General features: G+C 40.2%; 2 protein-coding genes across 9 annotated transcripts in view; one reads left to right on the top strand and one right to left on the bottom strand.

Moving 5' to 3' along the window:
- ASPH (aspartate beta-hydroxylase) overlaps window positions 1-23825 on the top strand; it is a 120443-nt gene extending 96618 nt beyond the window's left edge. For 6 of the 8 annotated variants that reach the window (XM_058833813.1, XM_058833811.1, XM_058833809.1 and 3 more), the window contains 4 exons: window positions 536-671; window positions 1540-1631; window positions 6234-6367; window positions 23672-23825. In XM_058833813.1, coding sequence (XP_058689796.1) covers window positions 536-671; window positions 1540-1631; window positions 6234-6367; window positions 23672-23825 — 516 coding nt within the window. Of the gene's footprint in view, window positions 1-535; window positions 672-1539; window positions 1632-6233; window positions 6368-11959; window positions 16180-23671 lie in introns of those variants that run through there. The other 2 variants (XM_058833808.1, XM_058833814.1) reach the window with 1 other exon arrangement.
- Window positions 17321-25310, bottom strand: part of CLVS1 (clavesin 1) — a 90121-nt gene continuing 82131 nt past the window's right edge. Inside the window, exon 5 of the mRNA XM_058833815.1 lies at window positions 17321-17408. Within this exon, the coding sequence (XP_058689798.1) occupies window positions 17321-17408 (88 nt within the window). The remainder of the gene's footprint in view (window positions 17409-25310) is intronic.

Here is a 25310-nt window from a genome sequence, read left to right as displayed (position 1 = left end):
CAACACATGCAAGTGAATCTTGGCAAGCCTTTGTGAAGGTTTGAATCATAAACTTCAACTCAAGTGGTATGTTTAAATTTGGCCTCTTTGGTCTGTAATATTCTGCCAACACCTGGAGTTTCAAGTTATGTGAGTAGTTTTCCAGTTGTAGGAATGATTCCTGGTCACATGCATAAATGCATAGCATTTAGGAAGATCAATATGTTTATCTTGCAATACCAAATGATCACTTAAAGAGCCCTTAAACTCATCAAAAAGCAAGTCTAAGTGAGGCCTCATCTGCAAAGAGGCTGGCTATTGTGGAAATCTTACAATCCCAATGTAACTGAATCTGAAGAATGGTGTGAAAATTATTTTTCCTGCCTTAACATGTCAGAAGGGAGTAAAATTTAAAGCAACTTGATAATAATGGTGAACACTTTCTTTTATTACTTTTAAATAGAAGATTAAAGTTAATAATGACAGGAAAAAATACAAATGGTACTAAAGCCAAACACAGTAATTTCTCAGTGCAGTAACATGGCTCTCACAACAGTCCTTAGAGAAAAACTGGAAGCTCATTCGGGATGAGGGTCTTTCTGTGATGGATAAAAAAAGAAGCCTCTTCCTGCCTGAAGATGAGAACCTACGGGAAAAAGGAGACTGGAGCCAGTTTACCTTATGGCAACAAGGTAAAACATTCTGTATTTCTTCTCTTACCTCAATTTCATGATCTCAGATTAACATAGTGTAATTATGAGTAGCAACACAGCTTTTCCCAGAACTGTTTTTGTAATCAGTGTGTCCAGAGGAAGGGGACTGATAAAACAGTGTTCAGGACCCCTGTGACAATGAACAGGAGTTCTTTATTCTAAACCACGTTGTCCCCAAACACTTCTAAAGGTCCCTTGAGTATGGTAACTGTTTGATGAGAGTACCCCTCTTCTGGCAAGGCTGCCAACTCTTTACCTGGTAATGCATAATATAGATCAGCCTGAGGGAAGTTGGGGACCTGGGAGAAGGCACATGCTCAGTTCTGTGTTGCCAGCTAGGGGAGATCTGTCATTCAGAAATGATACAAGCAAAAGAATATGACTTTAATAAACCTGCTGCCCTGCCTCTGAGTTGTGCACTGGGAGGCCTAACTCTTGGAATGATCTTAAATTCTTATAAAATTCCACATATGAAAGAGTACTGTGAAACAAAATATTAAAAGCAATTTATATCAAAATGTAATCTGGTGTTGAAATGTTATGATACTGGGGACATTTTAATATTTTTCTTCCTATACATCCACATTAGTGATTATATGTTTAAAATAACACTTTTTAAATTGTAGAAAGCCTGGTGTTCATAAATAATGTAAAAGTGAAATGTGTGGGCTTCTAGGATATTACAACATGAAAGTACATAGGTTGCACAGTTTGTAAAATGGGAATAGTAATATTTGTCTGTCTCTCAGTGTCAGATCTTTGGCAGCTTTGTTGCTCTTCTGCAAAGTAGAAAATGGAAATGTTCATTCATTGCTCTTACCAATGTTCTATCCATGATTCTCACTAGGAAGAAAAAATGAGAATGCTTGTAAAAGTGTTCCGAAAACGTGTGCTTTATTGGAAAGATTTCCAGAAGCTACTGGCTGCAGAAGAGGACAGGTACCTGGCAAACTTCTTCATTTTTGTGAAATCATATGTTGGGAGCAGGTGATTTTGAGGAATAGAGGAACATATATAGAGGAATGCACGATTTTGGTATATTTAATGACGCCTCAAGCACACGGTAAACTTAACAATAAAAATATGCCATATTTTAATTGTCTGCAAATACCAGGTGAAATATGTTAGCTGAAGCCTTTCTATGGACTCTTTCGTTGAGCCATTTTAACTTGTGTTTCCTGGGAGCTTGTGGTAGTTGAGTAGGTATTTTCCATGGGTCGACCAACAGGTAATGACTGGCTAAACTTCAGCCTGAAGGCTGATCTGAATTGTAGCCTAACTCTGCTTTGAGCAGGAGGTTGGATTAGGCTTTTCTTTATTTTTTGATCTGAACCTAACTTTATATGACTAATTTAGTGAGCCACATTCTCACTGTGATAAGCTTCACCTGTCTACCCCAGCCTGGCTTCATTAGACAGAGGGAGAATCACCTTGTGGAATCCAAATAGTGCTGCCACATGCGTCTTTCCTGAAGATAAAGGAAATAAATTTTACATTCATGAGTGTGGGTGCTAACAAAATTTGTTTCAAGTGCCTACAATGACTATTCAGCTATCAGTTCACCTCATTTAGACCTCTATGGGTCAGTATACATGCAATGATTCTGTAGGACATAAGTTTTTATTTTTTTTCAAGTTATTCTATTTTATCTATAATGACTGCATGAGAATGTCCTTCACATGGCAAAACTAAGGATGTAAAATTTGAAAAGCACAGTGCTAGTGTAGCCCTAATTTAGACATTTGAGTATATGTGTTCATCTTTTTGACCAGTCCTTTGCTTTTGATGTGCAGAGCTACACTGGGTGGCCACTGCTGTGGAAATGAACAAGGCTGTTGTTTCATTGATTGGTTGTAAAGGCTGGTTATAGTGAATATAACTGATGAGTGACTATAGTGAATAAAACTCAATGTGGCTACAAGAAAACTACTCTCAGTTGCATCCAGAGCCAAAGTGGATCTGTCCCTGAGAGCAGATTCTCTTTGAGAGCTACTGTTTTGTTCGTCATATCTTGGTGTTATCACCGGAATATGGTTTGCAGAAATGTTGTATATTTACAGCTGTAGCTGTAGTCACTTGTTTTGAAGATATAAATGTAAAATAATCTGAAAAGTCATTCTCTAGAAGTCTGAAGTTTTACATCCACTGTTATGAGATGCCTAGGGCAATTTTAGTTTATGTTACTCAGATGTTACTGCTAAAATAAAATACCAGCTGATCCCTATTCACATTCGGAAGCACTGCTAAGCAATGGGAATAAACAAAATCAGGAAATAAGGAATTCTGTGGTGGATAGAAAATTTGGATGCTTTTGTCACCTCATGTAGTGACAAAGATAAAAGAAATAAATGTAAAATAATCAACTACCTGCTCAGTGCTGCTGAGACACTGTATAGAACAATAGGAAGTGATCAAAATTACAATATTCTTCTTAAAAATAGCAGTAAACTATATGTATCACAGCTAGTTTTAATTCTGGACATTTCTTACATTGCAGCTATAGTACAAATCATTGGTAGTTTAGAACAATTTATCTATAGCACTTGAGCACAGCACGCAGATGTAATTCACATCCAGACTGATCTGCATGGGCAGATAATGTGACAGTAATCAGCCTTCAGTGCTGGCATGTTAGCATTACAGAAATTGTTTATCTTAAATATTAGTAAGTATTCTGCATTGCCAGTTGTTCACATTGCATTAGGCACATCACAGTGTAGCAGACTTGGGTGGGAGGCTCTGTGTTCACCATGGCCACTGGAGCTCATCACTGGCTGTCATAAGAAACTGCCAGTAAGCTGAGGCCTCAGACAGAAAGGATGGCTGGGGTAAGAGGGACAAGCTGTCTTCTGCTGGTTTTGTTAACAGCTGGAGAGCACGCAATGCCTTAGTCTGTAGGATTTATCAAAACTATTCTGTCCCAGCCAAATGTGCAGATTTCTCAGTTGAAAAGGTGCTTCTCACCACTGCCATGCATTATTCACACTTCCTGTTCTCTGAGTTGTTGTAGAATGAATCGAAAAGTTTGAGGTGAGGAGGGACACCTGGAGATTACTTAGTCCAACCCCTTGCTCAAAGTATGATGAATTAGAGAAGGTTGCTGTGTCCAGCCAGGTTTTGAATGCCTCTAAGGATAGACTATACAGCCTCTCTGGGCAACCTGTTCCTGTGTACAGTAAAAAAAGTGTTTCCTTATGCTTAAATGGCATTTCCTGTGTTTCAATCTGTGTTCATTGCTTCTTTGCCTTTCACTGGATGCTATTGAGAGGAGCCTGCCTCTGCCTTCTTCACTCCTCTCATCAGGTATTTATATGCATTGACAAGATCCTTCCTTGAACCTTAATTTCTCCAGGCTGAACAACTACCTCAGCCTCCCTTTGTATGTTAGATTCTCCCATCCCTTAATCCCCTTTGTAGCCCTTCACCTGCTCCAGTGTGTCCATGTCTCTCTCACAGTAGGTAGCACAGAATTGTGTCCAGCATTTAAGACATCTCAGCAACTCTGAGGGGAAGGATAAGCTCCCTCAAAGGGCTGCCAGAGCTCCCCACAATGCAACCCTTGAAGTTGTCACTGGCTTTGTTGCCGTGTTGGCTCTTGTTTAATTTGGACACTGTGAGGACCCTTTGAGGGCCCCCTGTGAGGACTCCACAGTGTCTTTCTAGAAGGTTTTTTCAGACAGTTGTCCATCAGCCTGTAATGGTGCATGCCTCCTTAGTGCAGAATTTTTATGCTTCTTTTTATCAAATATTTTAAGATTTGTGTTTCCTCCTGTCTCCAACCTGCCAAGGTATTTATGAAAGGCAGGAAAAAGAAAAAAAAAGTAGTGTATTGGTCATTTCTATTCAATTTTCTATCATTTGTAAACTTGCTGAGGGGATGCACTCTGCCCCATCTTCTGAGTCACTGTGAAGCTCTTAAACAGTGCTGGACTGAGCCCTGGAATGCACCCGTGATGAGTGACTTTCAGCTGGACTTTGTGCCTCAGATCATAACTTGTTGAGCCTAGCTTAAGCGCCAGGTTTCAATCCTCTTCATTGAGAACTTATCTAGATTATATTTCCTCACTTTGTTGATTAGGATGTTTATGGCAGACTGATCAAAGACTTAATGCTGAGATAAACAATATCCACCAAGCTAGAAACCTCACCATAGAAAGCTGGTAAAGTACAGAATCCCCTTCACAAACCCATACTGACTACAGCCAGGTACATTCTTTTCTTTCATGTGTTTGGAAATATTTTCCAGGATTACTTGCCCCATCACCTTTCCAAGGGTTGAGGTGAGGCTGACTAGACAGTAGTTCCTCAGACCATCCTACTTACCCTTCTTGAACAATGTTTCCTTTCTACTAGTTCTCAGGGACCTCTGCTGGTAACAGTGAGCTTCCAGAGATTGTGTGGATTATATGTGGGTTCACACCATCCATTTTCCTCAGGCCTCAGGGTGGATCCCATCATGACCCATGAACCAGGTTGTTGAGTTTGTTTAAATGTTCCCTAACCTGATCCTTCTCCACAGAAGATAAATCATCTGTACTCCAGTCTATTTCACTGGTCTCAGGTGCCTGACACTCCTGAAAGTCAGTCATACCAGTAAAGATTGAGGCAAAGAAGACATCTAGTGCCTCAGCCTTTTCCATGTCCTTTGTCATCGGATATTTTGTCATGTTTAGTAGCTGGGCATGTTTTCCCTTGACTTGCTTTTATTGCTGAGATACTTCTAGGAATCTCTCCTTTAACCCTTCAATTTTATCTCCAGATTTAGCACCAGGAGAGTTTCAACTTTTCCTAAGCTCATCCCTGCCTGTGCAGTGTCTGTATAGTCTTCCTGGGTGACCTGATCCTTCTTCCACTTCCTGTATACTTCCTTTTTGTGTTTCAATTTTTTCTGGGTTGCCTTGCCTCCTGCACATAAGAATTACCAAGTTTGGACAAGGACTTAAAAATCAACCAGCTGTCCTAGACCACTCTTCTCTCATGGGATTTTCCCCAGCAGATGCCTGAGTAAGACCAGATCTTCTCTCCTGAAGCTGTGGGTAGTAATTCTGCTTTTTTACTTTCTCCATCCTCTCATGATCTTGAACTCCACCTTTTCATGGTTGCTACAGCCAAGGCTGACAGTGACCTCCACAGATATGTGATCTGAGAGGGGCTGGCCAGTCTGATGAACACATGCCTTGTATCTCCTATTGTCCACCCTTTTTAGTCTTTCCATAGGAAAGAAGGGTTTTTTTCTGACAGTAGACAGAAGATAATTATTTTCAGCTTGAAATGTGAATACTGGTTATTTTAAGTAAAATTAAAACTATGTGCTTTCATACACAAACACACCCCTGGTTTCATACACACACCACAAGACATATGTTTTGTGGTATTAAATGCCTTTAGGATATGAGAGAAAGTTGCTGCTGAAACTCAAACAAAAGATGGCATTACACTTTTCACCCATCACCAAGGATGAGACTAAATGAAGTCCTGAACTCCCAGCAGCACAGCTGTGAAATGGAATGTGTTGAAAAATGTGCCTTTCTCTTCTTGCAGATCAAATACTCTATCATGCACCCAGGGACTCATGTCTGGCCCCACACAGGGCCCACCAATTGTCGGCTGAGGATGCATTTGGGCTTGGTGATCCCCAAGGAAGGCTGCAGAATACGGTGTGCCCAAGAATACAGGTAATGTTGCAATGTTGGGGTTTTTTTTAATTGTTTTGGGAAGAGGGGTGTTGCTTGCTTGCTTGCTTGCTTGCTTGTTTTTTGGGGTTTTTTCCCTTCACTTTCCTCAAGACTGAAAAAGGGATGTAACTGCACGTAGTTAAAAAAAGAAAAAAAAAGGGAATATTGTGATGACTGGGATGTGTAATATATAATATATATTATATATATAATATATTTTTTATATTAATGTAATACATTAAACAGGCAGTTTGCACTCTGACTCATGGTACAAAATTATAAATATCACTTCTGAAACAGTGCCAGGAGAGCCTTTCAAGACAAACCTGCTCTTCTCTGCTGTGGCATGGAAATAACAGTAGGTTTGGTCAATGGGGTCTCTGCTTACTCTTATAATGCCAGCCTAATATTGCTGCCAACAGAGTTCCTGTATTTGTTTTGATTTTGGAGAGACTTAGAATTTGTTGCTTCTTTGGCAGAAACTAAGACTAAGATATACCTACATTTTCACTTCTGTGACAGAATACCATGGTACTTCTGGCAGAAATCTCCTTTTCAGCTTGTATTTTTTGTTATAATTCAGTTAAAATATTCCAGTTGAAGTTGATCTCAGGATGAAGATATCTATAAAGTTTTAGGCCCAATAAATTACACAGGTGGCAATTTTTTTTTTTTAAAGTGTGCTTTAAGTGAAATTTCTTATCCATTAGGGGAAAAATTACACTGAATTTCAAGTCAGTTTTATCTCTATTTGCTCAGTCCAAAATGAAATTAAAAGCAATGGCTTATACATTTATAATCAGGGCATATACTCCCTTTAGAAATATGGGAAAATGTGCTAAGTTTTTTGTATTATATTATTAAACACAGAAAGAAAAATGTGGTGTTAACTATACTGCTTATTGCTTACAGGCTTAATTTGCTGAGACTTAAGTGAAATTCTCATAATACTTATTATCTGTACATGTATTTTGAAAGACTCTTGTATTGTCTGCAGCTTCTGAGGGCAACAAGTGTTAATTTTTAATTATTTTCAATGTAATAATGTAGTTAATTGTAGAAATATAATTAATTTGATATCGAGAAATGAAATGCTACTCTTATCTGCGTGACTACAATACATAGCAAAGGAGGTTTTTTTGATAACATTTGAAAACAACCACAACTGGAAATCTTTGGAATTTTTGAGAAGTATCCAGCTGTTAATAGCAAAAAGTATTGTTACTATACTCTCCTGCCAGCACGTAGCTTATAATCAGTGTTACAACCTATGCTACCTACATCTAGGAAGTGACTGACAAGTGATTGTTGCATTCCAATCCAACATCCAAAACAAGTTGGGAGGAGGGAGAGGTAGCTAATTGTCTTAGAGGAGTGGTATAGAAGCGTGGAGTCTTTTCACTTTAGGACATCAGTGTGAGTTCAGATTGGTGGTGACTGTGTGGCGTTACCATTAGGTGGCTGTAGCCATTAGTAGCTACCATTAGTAACTGGTGTGAACAAAAGAGTGGTTTTGCTCTGCTGCCAAGAGAGCAGGTGTCCACAGCTCACCACCTGTTATAAGGCTGGCACCCTTCTTTGTCTTAACCTGGACAGAAGGGATAATCCTGTGGAGAATGAACTTAACTACCTCCTTGGTAGCAACAGTCCTTCAAAGGTCAAGAGCAGAAAAATGCCTGTTGCTCCAGACAGAGCATAGAGCACGTCAGTGTCCAGGGTCCAGAATCTGGGTCGATCTCACGCATCAGACATATTCATTTCACATGTAAAACACTCAAGAGGTGATTACAACTTCTGCTGAAATGTGTTAAGATCAGTTGCTTACAGCAAGAGCTGTACATTCAGAAACAAGGGCAAGATTTTCCCTGGAAGCACTCAAAGTGTGTCTATTGCTGGCAGTGAAATGGCTTTTATATATCCTTCTCCTATGGCAGAGGAGGTGTGTGAACTACTGTCAAAGGGAATGGTGCCAGGAGGAAGATTTACCTTGAGTAATTTCCAATTCTTTCCTCCTGGTGGTTCAGAGCAGTGGTAAACTGGTGGTTTCCAATAGGAGAGCTGGTTGGAAGAGGAAGATTAGCATCATGCCTTTTCTGGCCTCCTGTGCCACTGCTGTGTGCGCGAGCAAGCAAAAGAAACAATGAGAATTTCATGCTTGGTTACCTCTGTGCCACCCAGCGTGGCTGTTTAGAGAGTTACAATGCAGCTCATCATTTGATGGACAGGCAAATCGGCACTGTCTAGTGCTGTGTTTTACTCCTTCACTTGCAGAAGAGTTTTTTACAGCTGTTTGGAGTTGGTATACCTTGTGGTTGAGGGCCACAAAGATGATCAGAGGGCTGAAACACCTCTCCTATGAGGAAAGGTTGGGAGAGCTGGGGCTGTTTGGCTTTGAGAAGAAAAGGCTCCAGAGAGACTCATGATGATCTTTAAGTACTCAAAGGGAACTTTTAGGAAAGACTGGAACAGTTTGTATCAGATAGGTTGCAACAGGGCAAGGGGTAATAATGCTTTTAAACTAAAAGAGGGTCAGTTTAGGTTATATATACAGTAGAAGTGCTTTATAGAGAGAGTGGTGAGACTGGAACAGATCACCCACAGGGATTATAGATATTACATCCCTAGAAATATTCAAGGTGAGGCTGGACAGGGCTTTGAGCAACTAATTGAGTTGAAGATGTCCCTGCTCATTGTTGATTTTGCCTTTAAAGGTTATTTAACCTAACCTATTATGATTCTATGTTTCATGTTCTTTATAGCATTGATCATTTTAGGTCACTTGGCCATTTTGGACTCCCAGCTCTATAAAGTGCAGGGTGTAATGCACAAAAGTGGTAGATAAATAGTATCTAGTTATCATAATCCAACATTGCTGTCAAGGAAGGTAACCTTATGTTGAAATTAAGGTGAAGGTACAGCCATTATGCAGAAGCCAGTCTGAGATCTCATCTTTAACAGGTAACACTAGATCTGATACGGAAAATTATCTGGAAACTACCCCAAAGTGGCTCAGCACCAGACCGGAACAATATGGTCCCTGTATTACCACTGAAAAGTGTTTCTCACACCATCAGGCTTCTAGAAAATATTTATTTGCATGCTAATAGTGGGGTTTGTAGCCTTTTCAAAAGGGGCTAATAGTCCCGTCAGCTTTATGACTTTTTCTTTGTTGTGCAAAACAGCCGATCCCATTATGATGCAAATGATAGATCCTGGGTTTTAACCTCTGAAGCTACTTCATTTGGGGTCCTGGGTTTTTATTGTCCTTTACCAGAGTTGCACTTTCAGGCTATTTAGAGCAGTTCTTTTCAGGCTTGATTTAATTAAAAAAAAGAAAAAAGAAAAAAAGCAAACCAAAACCAGAAATAAAAAAACTCAAAAAAACCCTAAACCAACCAAAAACCCAGCTACTCCCCTCAATAAGAAAAACAGCATTTGATCTCAATTGCTTTAGACAAAGCAAAATCAAATCCCCCAACCCTCCCCAAACACCATCAACAAATGCCCCTGGCACCATCTCCCAAAAAAAACCTACCCAAACCCCCCAAAATCAACCACCCCAGAAAAAACCCAAAAAAATAAACCAGCCCAATAAAACCAAACTAAAACAATTATACAACCCAAAGTCTGCTTTAATTTCTTTTACCACATTATAGCATTGCAAGTGGTTTACTCCCATGGACTTGAATAAAACCAATGTAACTTTGGTGCAGTACCAGTAACTCAGGGTCTATGTGACATACAACATTTTTGTTACCAGATAACTCATGTGGTAGCACAAATCCACACATGATCATATCTGAAACCTGCAAAAGGCTATTTATCTGGGCCTTTAAGGCATGTGCAAGTTAGTGTGAATTTTTTTACTAGGTTATGCTTTCTGGTTTGTCTACCCTTGTTTCAATTATGTTTAGCTGATTATTTCAATTGACCCTATTTCAATTTCTCTTCAGAGCATTACAGCATAACCCCATACATTTTGATGGTTAGGTTTTTTCCCTTTTGTTGAATTAAAAATATGGAGATGAATTGGAAGTATGAACCTAATTTTCACCCTGTTTTTGAAAAGAGAAAAATGTTTTCTCTGTAAATGAATACAGCTGAATGAGCTTAAGCAATGCATTTCCATCTTTGATGGCAAGGCCTTTGTGTCTTTACCATTGTTACTGTTCATAGTGTTTACTTCCCTCTGAGGGCATCCATCCTCTTGGATTGCTTCAGCTCCTGAGGGATCCTGTTAAAAAAATCGAGTGTGTGTTCATGATAGAGTGTCTTTAGGAAGGAATGTTTCTTTGACCATTGTTACCTTGACTGTTATTCATCTAGCCTCACCTGAAGGTGTATAATGAGGTGTTAAATTTCTTTTCAAAATTATGAATCCAGGTCTCAGCAGGCTGGAGAGGCTGCCAGCTGAAATGTGATGAAGTTCAACAAAGGCAAATGCAAAGCCCTGCAGCTGATAACAGATAAACACCTTGCAGCTGTAGTGGCTGGGTGATGGCTGCCTAGAAAACAGCTTTGCAGAAAAGGGCTTAAGCACCCTAGGGGCCAAGTTGAACATGACTAATAATCTTCCTTTGTATTGGTGAAGTCTAGCTGTGTATTGGACTGTGTTAGTATATTTGTAGGAAGCAGTTTGAGCAGTACAATTTTTGCCTCTCTCTTCTGCATTCCAGACACTGCCTCTGGAGTACTATGTCCAGTTTGGGACACTTTAGTGCAAAAAAAAGTCATTGACAAACTAGAGGGACTCCAGTGGAGGATGAATAAGAAGATTAGGGGTAGAAACTTAACAAACTGGTTTGGAGTCTGGAAACCAGAAGGCTAAAGAGTAGCCTAGTTACTGTTTTAACTACTAATGGGTGACTGTGAGGGAGACAGAGCCAGACTCTTTTCAGAGAGGTACAGTTGTAGAATGCAAGGTAATGAACACAAGTGACAATGAAGGAACTTTCATCTACGTAAAAGGGAGTTTTCACAATAAGATGGTAGAGTGTCCATGGTTGCAGATATCTCAGGTTCTTCAGTAGTGGATTTTTTAATATTTCATCTAACCTCAAAGTTGGATCTAACTTTGTAGCAAGTCCTTCTATGAGCACAAGTCCTTCTTGGACCACATGACCTTCCAAAGGCATTGCTCTGATTTTTAGGAAAAGCAAATTGCTTTAAAGTAACTTCTTTTTGAACCATATGACCATTTTACTAGTCATTCCCTCAGTTTCCATCACTTACGTACATCACTAATGTATCTGATTAGAAATGAAGAAAAGTGGATTATCACACCAGTATTATAGCCACTCCCTGTTTAATGGACTCAAGTCATTAAAAGTATAATAAATAGCATATATCATAAATGTCTGAATGTGTTTGTGAGCATAACTGTGCAGAATGAGGGGGAAAATAACATGAAAGTCCATTAGACTGATCTTTCTGTGGTTTATTTAAAGCTGTCATACTCCACTCTCTCTGGATTAGGCAGTGAAATCTTGACTATGCAAGATGTCAAAGATCATCTTCAGAGTTGATCTTTAGCTTACCTGCTCCATGGCACTTCAAATGCTACACTAAAGTATGTTCTTTTTTGTTTCACAGAGACTGGGAAGAAGGGAAAGTTCTTATTTTTGATGACTCTTTCGAACATGAAGTATGGCAGGATGCTGAAAGTTACCGCCTGATATTCATTGTGGATGTGTGGCACCCTGAGTTAACAGCTCAACAGAGACGTACCCTTCCTGCTATTTAGAGGGTTTCTTCTGATGTGTGGAGCAGAGGAGTATTAACTCCTTTGGAGTATGAAAATAGGATTAATTTATCCAGCATACAAAGTGTACAAGCATTTTAAGGGTAAGAAAAGATAAGGGTGGCATTCTACAATCACAGTGGACTTGGTTTAAAAAGAAAGAAAAATGAAGCCATGTTTTGTTTCATACTGATACAGCACTGATTTGTATTGTTTTTCTGGCTGCAAGTCTGAAAACACAAGTCTTGTCAGCCAAAAGGCAATAGATCTGGATTTTCAAACTGAGGAATGTGCAGATGTTTTTGCCATGCCTGTATTTTCTTTACAAAATCAGTCACCTGCTTAACTGTGTTCAGGCACAAGATTTATGATTTTACATCTAGGGAATACTTCCTTGCCTTCTGTCTGGGAAGCAACATGTAAGATATTTGCAAACATATGCACACAATTGACTTTGAAAATCAGTATGCAGGTGTAATGTTAGCTGCTTTAGGCATAGAACATGTCCCTATGTTATCACTGTAGATAATGTGAATGGATTATGTGTGTTTTGTATTTTTTCTACCTGAGTAACTGTATTTTTCTAGCTTAATTATGAACAAATCTTCTTTAATTAACCACTATTTTTTAAAAAAGGTGATATATATACAAGTGTATCTCCAGCTATCAGCAGAAGGAAAACGCTGTATATGAACAAATTTCATTTTTGCCAAGTGTGGCCTTCTTTTGCCTTCCTGGAAATGTAAACAGAAACTTGCATAATAGCTGCCTAGTGAAGCTTTGTTCTTCTAAAACCGAATAGTTCTCTTAGTTAGCGGGTGGCCTTCAGCTTTATAATGTGATTTTGGAAAATGTTGAGCAAATCTGACATTTTTAGGCTCAGATCCTAAAGTACTTGACAGTATATGGTGAGCTGCTGTTTCTCCTATCATTACCAAAGCGTCTGCTGTGATATCCTATTTCTACCCAGTGGAGGATCTGGGACCCCTTCTTCCAGGGGCTCCTCCTTGGCTGCCCTTGGGTGGTCATTCAGCAGAAAAAAAAATACATGAAGAATTTCTTGTGCTTTGGGCAGAAGGACAAGGTCCAACTTGGCTTCCTGCCCGAATGCAGAGCAGACAAAGAGCTTCAGGTTATTAACTCATATTAACTTCCACTGCCAGCATCCTACAGGGTGCTAGAATGATCCTCTAATTGACCTGATGGTGTTTTCCTTGTCTTGAAATGTGTGATATAATGCTGAAGTAGTCTGATCCCAGTAATGTTTACAGTATGCTCTGTATTTGCCATACAGAATTTACCATGTGGTAAAAAGGTCTGTTTTCAAGAAAGAAAACTAGCTACATGTTTAAGCAGTTGGCAGATCTTTTGGGTGTGTACTGTTTAATGGGAGATAGAGTGTGCAGGACCCTCTGCTTTTAACTTCTAAGAACACTAACAGGGGAGAGAGAGAGCAGAGATTGCGCTGCTGATGTTTATGGCTGGCTGTTATCTCCGCACCCACAGCACCAGCTGGCTCTGGACAGGTGTGCCAGGATGCTCTGGGCATCATGACTGACGCTTGTGAGTGACAAACTCTAAGCAAGGAGACATTGGGATTACTTAGTCTCTGCAGCTTTGACTTTGTTGTCCAAAAGCCATGGAACAGTTTTTATTTGAGTAGTACTCAGTGCTTCATTACTGCAGAGTCTACATCATGGCATTGGAGTATCGTGACCTGAATGTCACATTTGCTGAAGCAAACTGCAGATAAGAGCTCTGAATTCCCATAAGCTGAATGCTTTTCAGATTTTTGTATTTTACTAGGTAATTAAATCTTGTAATGCCATATAACACATGGTGACTGTGCCATAAATTAGTGTAACCAGTTTCTGGAAGTGTGCACTTTAATTTCCTCTTTTGAATATTAAACTGATAAACCCTCTCTTATCAAGAGTCATTTTTAGACAGCTAAGATAATTAGGTTTTCACATGTTGTCCATGTCAAAAATAATCATGAAATTATACACAATGTACAAGAAAGTAACAGTTCTCAGTTAATAATAATGAAAAAACTGTAAAGATTTATAAGTTTCACACTTTAGAAAATATAAAAATACTTTTGGAGATCATTTGGAGAATCATGCAAAACTTGAAATAAGGTACTTCTTGTTGTGGGGGGTAAAAGAATAAAAATATTTTTTAAATATCCTGTTAACTGTCAAGCCAAAGCCTATGTTTTATATCTTTTTCAAGTGATCAAACAGTAAAAATTATAAGGCAATTCTCTAAAATAAAGATAGCGTGTGCAAAAAAAAAAATCAATAACTTTTTAAACAAAAATTGATGGTTTAGGAATATTTTTATTAATGTTGCATTTTAGTTTCTATAGCTCAGAGTAAATGCTAAAGGAGTGGTAAAGGCTTTGGAGCTTTATTTATGAAAATCCATGCCGTCCTTCAGATTATTTCATTGTTCCTTTGAAGGCTCATACTTTATCTTGTCCAACTGCAATTGGCAAATAGATAAAATTGGCAAATAGATAAAAGTAATCTCCCAAAGATGTGTGTGTGCCAGAGTAGCACTGTTTATTAGATTGTGTAGTGATATATCGACCATTTAAAAATCTTAAGTGCCTCAAATAAGACGAGGTGCTCCTGCAACACTGAAGGGAATCTATTCTATGCCCACCTGTCAGGGAGCAGAGAGTGGATAATTTCATTAGGTACAGTTACTGGATTAGCTCTATACGTGGTGAGGATACATAGAGCAGACTGCTGAAATTATGCAGTGAATTACTGGCATATGGTTTTAGGTGTTCCTGTTTGCCAAATGGTATTCTGTCCTGAAAAAGCTTTTTGAAAGGAAGTGTTTTTTTCAATGGAAATCCATTGCAATTTGTGGTTTGTTTTTTTTTGTTAGATTTATTTACAAAAGGAAATGGCAGACAAGGGCAATATAGTTTGTAACACAGTATGTGCTCATCACGATGTTAGGAGGTGGCTTCCACCTTGCCTTTTGTTACCTTGCTTGCACAGAATCTGCATAAGAGCCTATGGTTAAATGCAGGCTTCATACAGTTACATACAAGGCATCATATGTATTTATTCATATCACAGTTAAAGAAAGTAAATAATTTATCCTTTGCGAGGTTTGATCCTCAAGGAGCAGATGTCAGTGGTATTTGCACTTCTTGGGCAAGACAAGACCCACTTTTATGAACAGTGATTGTAACAGGTTATCACAAAGATTCAATGGCAATGGGGTAAGTGTATTAACAGAAAAATCACAAACCAAAGTATTCCTTCCTTAGTGCTGCAGTATAATAGCAAATGTCTGTCTTTTTTTGTCTCTTTGGGTTTTCACTTTCTGCTTTAAGCACATTCTCTTTGATAAATCCAAATGCCTTTTAGCCTCTGTGAGCCCAGGGAAGAGAAAGGAACGGCTACCAGGACTTGACATCCGTGTTTCCTGTAACAGGTAGTGATGATGTCAGGTGGGGGAGAATGGAAGAAACCCCAAAGATAAATGGGCTCAGTCATCTTATTTTTTAATGTTCTTGCAAGCTTCTGCTTCTTTTTCTGACTCGTGTTGCCTTGCTGGGACCATCCACTGCCTTAAAGACTGGCTCTCTATCATGGAGGCCAGGCTTTGTATCAATGACACGTTGCTGCAGTAAGAGGTTTGTCTGAGTGAGGTTATTCTCTACAAAAACTAGAGGGTAAATCCCAGGTGTGTTGATAGGATCTGGCAGGATGTCCCTTCTGTCCTGTGCAGGCATAAAATGTCATTGTAGATAAAGGCAGTATTTTGTTAGTCCATCTGTTAGGGCTGGCCATGTCCACTTGAATGATATCATCACTTCAGCCTAACACTTGAGAGTTCAGTGGGTGTTCCAGTGCACATTAAAAGCCCTTGTGCCCATAATCATCTCATTTTGTATGTATGGTTTACACTGCTACCTTTGATATATTGTTGCCAAGTGCTTGTTCTAGTAAGTTGTCAATATATGGCAATTTAATTGAAGATTTATGTATGTACAGTGATTGTAACTGTTTTAGGAAATAAAGTCACTGCACATGCAATTTGATAATGATGGTTCTTTTATTTCTTTAATCTGGTTTCCATTTCAATGAAGGGATGGTACTCTCTTTGCAGCTAGAGCAAACAGAGATATGACAAACTGATCTTTGGCATTTCAGTTCTCCTATTCTTCAACATTTCCTTCTAGCAGAAACTTGAACTGAATAATTAATTCTAAGTTTTCCATTTTCATTTTAACCATGGCCCACATCTGCAATCAGCACACCTTTCTGGCTACACTTTTCCCTGACTGCAGGAGGGAAGGGGGTAAATGGCTCTGGAAAGCTTTCATTTGCTGTTGTGACCTAAATGAAACAATCTAGATTGAACCATTAATCACTGTTGAATTTGTCCAGCGTGTCTCCATGGAACCACCCCCTTCACATGTGCATACACATGAACATGTCTTCTAGGCTCCTGAGTTGCCTGTGGAAATGTTAATCATTATTAAAATCAACTCATTGCCTTTCAAATTCTGTGTGTCTGCTGCTCACACAGCTCATTTCACTTAGCTGACAGCTTTATAAGGGTTTCAAAAGTTAAGACCAATTTTTTGCTAGATACTGAAACGTGACCCCCGTATAAGCTGCATGGATGAGGCAGTCACAAAGTGTCATGTTGAATGGCATTATGCTGGCATTTGGGTTCTTTTTTAAATGTGAAATCCTTCTGTAAAACTCAAATACCCTATAGATGCTGATGATTCTGCCCTCTAACCCAGACTACACTTGCTGATTACAGTGTAAAGTTTGAGATGCTTTTCTTTAAAACTCTTACAATCTTCATTTCTGTAAAATGAACATCCCTGATGGAGTCCTCAGGAACACTATTAACACACCTGGTTTCTTTAAACAGAGAATGCAGTCCCACCATTTCCAACAATTTAATGTCACAAGTCAAAGAGGAGAAAAAAAAAAAAATCCAATTCTTTGTATGTGGACAGCCTCCTGTGTCAGTAGAAGTTTCTCAGTTCTTGTTCAGCGCCGGCCGCATGGACAGATGGCTGGTGACAGTTGTTACTTGGTCAGGAAACACGAAGGACTTGTTATCGAGCGGAACGCGTGTGTGCGTGCGTGTCTGTGTGTGGTGTGCTCTGTGGGGTTCTGTACGGTGGAGGTCTGTTCGTGGATCTCCCTTGGGCACGTGAGAGCTCAGTCCAGAGCCAGCAGCGGCTGGGTGTTCTCACTTTCCCCCTGGTCCTCGTGTTTCAGCGTGCCGGCTTCCACCACAGACTGGGACCTGAATGCAGAAAAACACACATGCTAGCAGTAACTGCTGCAGAAGCACTCACCTCCCTGTGCTTCTTTTTATGAGCTTTGCTTTAGTCCATTTTCATCTTTATGGCTTTTTAATCCTTTTCTGTGGAAAGCATAAGGACTCTGGGAAACTCCTTTACATACAAGCATACAAGCAGGGAAGGGAGTCATTGAAGATCTAAAATACCATCAAAATATTAAGTGCCTACCTACTATCGCTAGCGCTGAACGTGCTCAGCAACTTAAAGACCTGGGCCTGCAGTGCCATAAGTTCTGTTGGTGCTCAGTGTCTTCCTTGGCAAAGCTACATCTACAGCTGCTCACTGGAAGGCAAAGTCATTTTCACAGGCGCTTGCAGGAGTGAGTCACAGCTTGTGCTTGCTGCAAATCTTGAGAAATACAAGTAAATCACATTTTTCTGATGTAGGGCTTTATGGGGCAGAGCTTCCATGAGGTACCCAAGACCAGTAAAAAAACAGAGTTAATATGACAATGAGGGAGCTTTTGGTGTGCCCAGTCCTGCAGTTTGTCTCCCTGTCTACACCCTTGAAGGATAACTTTATTCAGGGTTAGTCCATTTTAAAATCATTCCTGTCTTCAAGGTGGGAAGCACAGTTTATCCTTTGTTATTAATGGACTAAAAAATCCCAACACAGAAAAAAATAATAAACACTAGAGAAAGAAGAGCATCATAATTTCTTGTAGCAGAAAAAATTGAATGGGCTCAAAACTGTGGGAAAGCTCAAGACTATTTCATTTTCTGAGGTCTGTGTGCTGTAATGTTTGCTTGCTGAACTATGGAAGGAAGATCTGATGAATTTATTGTTAGAGATTTGTTATCCTCCATTTTCTCTGTTGTGGGCTAGGAGCCGCCTCCCAATTTGGAGGAGACAGTGAACTTCAGAGCAAGATCACTGAATGAATCTGGAACTTTTAGAAAAGGAACTTTTTCATAAGGGGGCATAGAGTCATCCAGACCAGGTATTCACGTATTGCATAGTATTGTTATGAAGAGCCAGTTTTCTCGTGGATAGCTTTTAGAATCAGGAGTAGCTCTCATTCCATACATGATGCATTTGTAGTTCCCAATTGTTCACTTATGCTTTAGCTACTTTGTGAGATTAGATGTCACCTCTCTTTTGATAAGAATCCTTAATAAATTGCATCCTTTGGTACTGCAGGACTGAATACCGTGACTGTGAATAACTTGTATGATAATTATTCCTATTCTTATGCCTGGAGCTTTCATTAAAGCATAATAAAAATAATTAATTTTTAAAAAATCTTCAAAGAAAGATAACAAAAACTGGATGCTCAATGACTTTATGCCATAATTTTCAAAGAAATTATGTTTGCCCAAATGTTTTCAATGCATATGTTTTACAGATATGTGACATGAATAGTGATTTATGATTGCATTTTAACATAGAAAAGCAACTGATTTGGGAGATTATGCTAAATGGCAATTTACATATTGCTAGGATGAGGCAGCAAAAAATAATGATGTGGCTTTCAAACTGTTATGGAATGGATTGAAATCTCAACATCATCAGGTTTTTATTTTCTTTTTGACTACCAGATCAAGTTATTATTAAATAGTACCTGATTAATACTCATCACCAGACAACACTCATCTGACCCACTGCCCTTCAATGGGTATCAAAAGTTGTGTATCCTTTGCAGCATTTCCCAACACACAGCTGAAAGTTTCTGCTCTAAGTCAACTGTGAAAAATCTGAATTTTTTCCTTTTGTGATCACTGCTGATCATCTCTGCTCTCATCTCCTTACACACTCAAGAATTCTTGCATTTTGTAACAGCAAGATACCAGGTTCTCCACCATCTGGTACTTGGATGCACACCACCTTGGGAGCAACATAATCCCAAATTCTATGTGCAGGTCCTCTTTACACAGAAAACATCCAGAGCACCAAGTACATGTGTTGTAACCCACCTGACCTCCAAATTCCAAAAGCCAAATGATTCAAATGCTATGTCCAGCCCTTCTGAATAATGTGGAGAGGGATCCAACCGAGGTTTTTGTATCCACCAAGCTCTGCAGCAACAATTTCTTTTCCATTTCTGCTTAGATTACTATCCTAAAATAAGCAATTCTGATATCTCTGTAGGACACAGTCATGGTTTGAACAATCATTGTTATTTGCTAAGACACCACAAATAAAGGATTTCTGTTTGGATTTCCATTTTCCAAATACATGTAGGGAGTCTTTGCTGAAAAGTGTTTCTACTTTTGTTTTTAACTTACTTTTTATGTAGAAAATCAAAAAATCAGTAAATTTTGAAAAATATTCTAAAACACTTTTTTTCATATTCTTCATTTATGATAAATATTAAAAATGTAGATAGTCAGGAAAGGAATTTGGCAATATGAATCAATGCAGCTCACAATCTAATGTAATAACTTAGCATGAGATATATATTTCACTGGCCTAAAACATCCTGAATGCATTCTATACTTTGTTTAATGATAGAGAAAAGATAATTCGCAGTAGGCCACTGTTGCAGAAAGCATTTTCAGCTGACCAGTATCTGTAGAATCACAGAATATGTTGAGTTGGAAGGGACCCATCAGGATCATCAAGTCCAAATTCTGGCCCTACACAGCACCTTCCCCGAGAGTCACACCATGTGCCTGAGAGCACTGTCCAAATGCTTCATGAGCTCTGTCAGGCTTGGGAATGTGACCACTCCCCTGGGGAGCCTGTTCCAGTGACCAACCACCCTCTGCATGAAAAATCTTCTCACAAGATCCAAAATAAACCTCCCCTGACTCAGCTGCATAACATTTCCTCAGGTCCTGTCATTGTTTAGGAGAATAAAGATTTCGTTACCTGCCCTTCCACTTGCCCTCATAGGGATGCTGAAGACCACAGTGAGGTCTCCCCATCTCCTCTGGGCTGAAAAACCAAGTGACCTCAGCTGGTCTTCATGTGGCTTCCTCTCCTGTTCCTTCACCATCCTCATTACTCCTTTGGACACATATTAATAGCTTAATAGTTTTATCTTGTGGCACCCAGAACTGCCCCCAGCACTGGAGGTGAGGCTGCCCCAGTGCAGAACAGAGCAGGACAATCCCTTCCCTTGCCCAGCTGGTGATGCTGTGCCTGATGCCCCCAGTACACACTTGGCCCTCCTGGCTGCCTCCTTGGCACTGCTGGCTCATGTTCAGCTTGCCATCAACCAGGACCCCAGGTCCCTTTCCACAGCACTTGTCTCCAGGCTCTTGTCCCCCACACTATTCACACAACCAGATTTGCCCTATCCCAAGTGCAGAATCGTCGTTAATCTCCATACAATTGGTGATTGCCCATCTCTCTAATTTGTCTACGTCTCTCTGCAGGGCTGCCTTGCCTTCAAGGGAGTCAACAGCTCCTCCCACTTATTGTTGTATCCTTCAAGTTGTTATCCTTCAAGTCCTGCATCCACATTGTTAATGAAGCTGTTGAGGAGCACAGGGCCAAAGATGGAGCCCTGCAGAGCCCCACTAGTGACAGGTTGCCAGTCTGATGTCACCCCTTTCACTGTAACTCTTTGTGCCTGACCCATGAGCCAGTTGCTCGTCCATCACATGGTGTGTTTATCCAGTTTATCCAGTGTTGGCTATTTTGTCAGGAAGGATACTGTGATAGACAGTATCAAAAGCTTTGCTGAATTCCAAAAAGATTTCATTAACTGGCTTTCCTAGATCAGCTAGGTGGGTTACTCTGTGGTAGAAGGAAATCTGGTTTGACAAGCAAGACTTTCTCCTCATCACCGTGCTGAATGTGACCAATGACTGCATTATCCTCCAGGTGTTTTTCAGTACCTCCCAGAGTAATTTTTCCATGATTCTACTGGGCACTGAAGGAAGACTAACAGGCATGTAGTCTCCAGGGTCCCGCTTCTTACCCTCCTTAAAAATTGGGACATTTGCCAGATTTCAGTCAGCTGGGACTTCTCCAGATCACCAAGACCACTCAAAAATAATCTAGAGAGGCATTGCAGTGACATCAGATAACTTTGAGGATTCTCAGATGAATCTCATCAGGCCCCATAGATTAGCAGGGATCCAGCCAGAGCAGCAGATCCTGCTCAAGTTCAGCTGGGTCAGCTGGCAGTTGATCATTCTCACGGTCATGGTCCCTCAGCTCTGGGCACTGAGATCCCCTGCATTTTTTGGCTGTATAAATTAAAATTAGACAAATACCATTTGGAAGAAGCACCCTATCTGTTGGTTTCATCTAGCTTTTGTGCATCTAGTACACATTTCTAGTTCATGGAAAGAAGTCACATTATAGGTATGTGCAAGTTTACACACTAAATAGAGGCTTTGTATGCTGGCTCTAGCACTGAGCCTAGGACTAGGACTAGTTCGTATTTTAAAAGTACTGCTACCTGGTTTAGCTGCATTAACATTTTATTCAGAGGATTTCACAACCACAATTCAAATTTTTAAGACAATCTGCTCATGATTCTTGGAAAGGTATGTGTGTATCTAATTGCACCTTAACCTCCTATCAAAAAATAAATTGCAGTAAGACACCAAAGTACCTTTGCCCTGACTAGTCCTTGTAAATTGCAACCATCTTTGCATTCAAAGCACCCTCTTGCACAACAATTTAAGTAATTTTGATTTAAAATGGTAAATGAGCAGTACAAAACTTCCCTTGTTTGGCAAGCAGGGTTAAAGCTTTGGTCCTGTCAATGCAGTGGATACTGTTCTGGTGGTATCCCATGGCCAGCAGAAATTGTTCAAGCTACCATACAAAAGCATTTCTGTTTTGCTGTCTTTCCATATCAATATGTTCAAATACCTGATGGGGTGGAGTAGTGGAACGCAAAAGAATCATCCCAGTGATACTCAGTGACAGAAGAGGCAGCAGACATCAATGGAAATACAGGAACTTCCATTTTTTTACTGGGGAATATTTAAACACTGAAACAAATTGCTCAGAGATATTCTGGAGTCTTCGTGCTTAGAGATATTCAAAATACAGATGGACAAAATCCTGGACAATCTGCTCTGCACTGAGCAGGGGATTATGTAGATCTCCAGAGGTTTCTTCCTCAGCCTTTTTGTGATTCTGTGCCCACAGAAATACCAACTTTTCTGAACCATCTCAATTAATCTTTCTCTATCCTGACAGGGCAACTATTTTCTTTACAAGTCTTTGGGGTGTCAGCCTCCACAGGGTGGATGACATTCAGCTGCTAAACATAGATATCTATGGCCATTTAAGGCACCATAGGGTATCCAAAACAACTGATTTGATAACTGAAGGTTATGGCTCTTGGTTTTATGAAAGACTTGTAGAGGACTCATGTCCTTCTGGAGTAACAGATGGGGGCCAGGAGGCCATCATAGTGCCTAAAACCATTTAATTATACTTTGCAGGATGAATGCAGCTACTTTGTAGTGTTCAAGAAATGTCCAAGTCATTTTCACCTGAGCCGGATATGAACGGATCATCTAAGCAGGAAACAGAAATTGCATTGGCCTTCTCCTGTCAATACATTTTAGTCACTCATGTTTTGATTCATCTCATCATCAGACATCTATGGTCACTCTGTGCTATAAATGGCAGAGAAATAAATATTCTCAGGGTGCTACTCATCTGACTTGTTTGAAACATATGGTATAAACATATGATTCATGGGTTACCTACATTCAAGTCCCTGCTCTGATGAGTTCTCATCTGTTAAAACCAGGGAGAACAGATTTCATGACTTAGGAGGCAATGTTTCCTACATATCATAGCCTCAAATGCCTCACACCATATTCACTATATTACCTTCAGTACTCACCAGAAATGTGACACTTGTCCAGTGTGTTCTGCACCTCTGAAATTATAAATGAGTACATGTGAATTCAAAACCTTCTGGTTTCCTTCCTTTCTCAGCTAAAAATTCTCTGTAACCAGTTTGAAAGATACTTGACTGAGGATGATCTGGTTGACTTATATTTTAACACAAGTAGACAATTGTTTGTATCACACAGATAGGGTCACTGCCCTCAGCTGGCAGACACTGTGCCTGTCTTTCTTTAACATGATCCCTGTGGGAGACTTAGCTTCTGTAAGATTACATGATCACAGTGGACTAGGAGCTAAATCTGAAGTAATTAAAAGACAAGTCAATGCCCATAGACTTTAATAATCTAGGTTCCAGGGCTAGGTAACCTTGCTTAGGAGAACAAAACAAAAAGAGAAAAAGAAATTAATTCTCAGTCTCACTTCTGAACCCTAGGTACCATTTGAGTGTGGTCCATTTAAAGCGTCAATCAAACCCCCCATGGTTGTTTTACTGTTCAGCAAGAATATTTGGAAGTCTGGAAAATCAACAATACCCAGCTGTTTCTCCAGCAGGCTGGCCATATATTTCAAATGACAGCACTGCATAGGTATGTACATCAATGTCTAAGAGAACAGATGGCTTTATGTGTGTGGCCACTTTTATGCAACTCTCTCCAATACAGTCAAAAACCATGCAAAAATACTGGATACAGACTTCCTAGCTGTGCTGTTTTCAGGAGGCTCTTCTCAGAGTATTAGTATATAGCTGTAGTCAATCAGCTCACAGGAACTGATGTTTGTTGGGGATCAGTTTTGTTTCCCATAAAAAATACAGTACAAAATCCTGGACTGAGCTAACAGTAAGTGCCAGTGTATCACAGCACGTTTGTCTTGAGAGACATTTTCCAATTCTCTGACCCTTCAGTTTATGCTCTTCTTCACAGGAATGCTGATGTGCTGCAGCCCACAGGAGTGAGGATGTCTTTGTGCTGGGCTTCCTTTCAGGAGGTTTGTGAAGGAAAGAGGAGGGTGGCATGTTTTCTTCCCTAAATTCAGGAGGCTTCAAGGTCTCAGCGACACACTGCAGATCACATTGAGTGATTCTGTTTTCTACCTCTTGCCTCCCATCTGCTCATTTCCCTTAAATTCCATTCAGATTTCACCAGTACCTTAGGGCTGTTCATCTCCCAATTATTCATTCCCTTTACAGAACATTATAAGTATTTTTTAAAATCACACTCATGAATGTTTGTACTGACAAAGTCTGAGGGACATTTCTTTCTTGCCTTTCTCCCTCCATCAGACTGTAGAGGGGGGTGCAGCACCTAAGGGTGTGCTCTGCAACACACCTCACTCAAGTCTATGGCTTCACTAGGTGAGATAAACAATGCTTTCACCTTGGTATCACAGAAACAGTGCAGATGTACAGATATGAAGTAATTGTGTCAAAAAGTACCCTTTTGTTATTGTAAGTGCTTGGAAAGAAAATGCTCTCCAGCAGGTGTGGGCAGATGAAGTGAGCCCTGCTCAGCAGTGCTCAACCCCAGTGCAGCAGCCATGGCACGTAGTTCTCTGTCCAGGCTCACAAGCCCTGCTCAAATCTCTTGCCAACACAATTTTAGTTTCTACTCCAGTGTTGGCTCGCAGCTGTGCTTTAGAACAGCAGTGTATTGTGCCACAGAGACCTGCCCAGAGGGGCAGCTTTGGTACACCAGCCGCAGCAGATGCAGCAGCACCAATGTCCAGCGGCCCAGGAGGGCTGGCAATGTCCACTGGCATGATGAGTCAGGGGCAAGAGCAGTATGAAAACTCTGGCAGAGCCTTGCTGCCAAGGCTCAGCCCTCAGGACAGTGGTGCCAAGCTGCTGCACTTCCCAAATGGAAGCCATCTTAGTGGTCACTGTGGCAGCAGTATCCATCTTTCTCCCTGGTGGTGAGAACATCCTAGTGAGAGGTCTCTGAGTAGGCCCCTGACATCAAAGTCAGGGGCAGCCCTGGCCCAGACCTGTAAGTGCACATGTGAAGAGGTCTCTGTGAGTACATCTGCACCACTAAAGAGGCAATTGCTGCAGAGTAAACCCCAGCACAAGACCC

This window comes from Poecile atricapillus, chromosome 2 (genome assembly GCF_030490865.1).
Source record: "Poecile atricapillus isolate bPoeAtr1 chromosome 2, bPoeAtr1.hap1, whole genome shotgun sequence".
Taxonomy (NCBI): domain Eukaryota; kingdom Metazoa; phylum Chordata; class Aves; order Passeriformes; family Paridae; genus Poecile; species Poecile atricapillus.
This window is presented reverse-complemented; position numbering and strand designations above follow the sequence as displayed.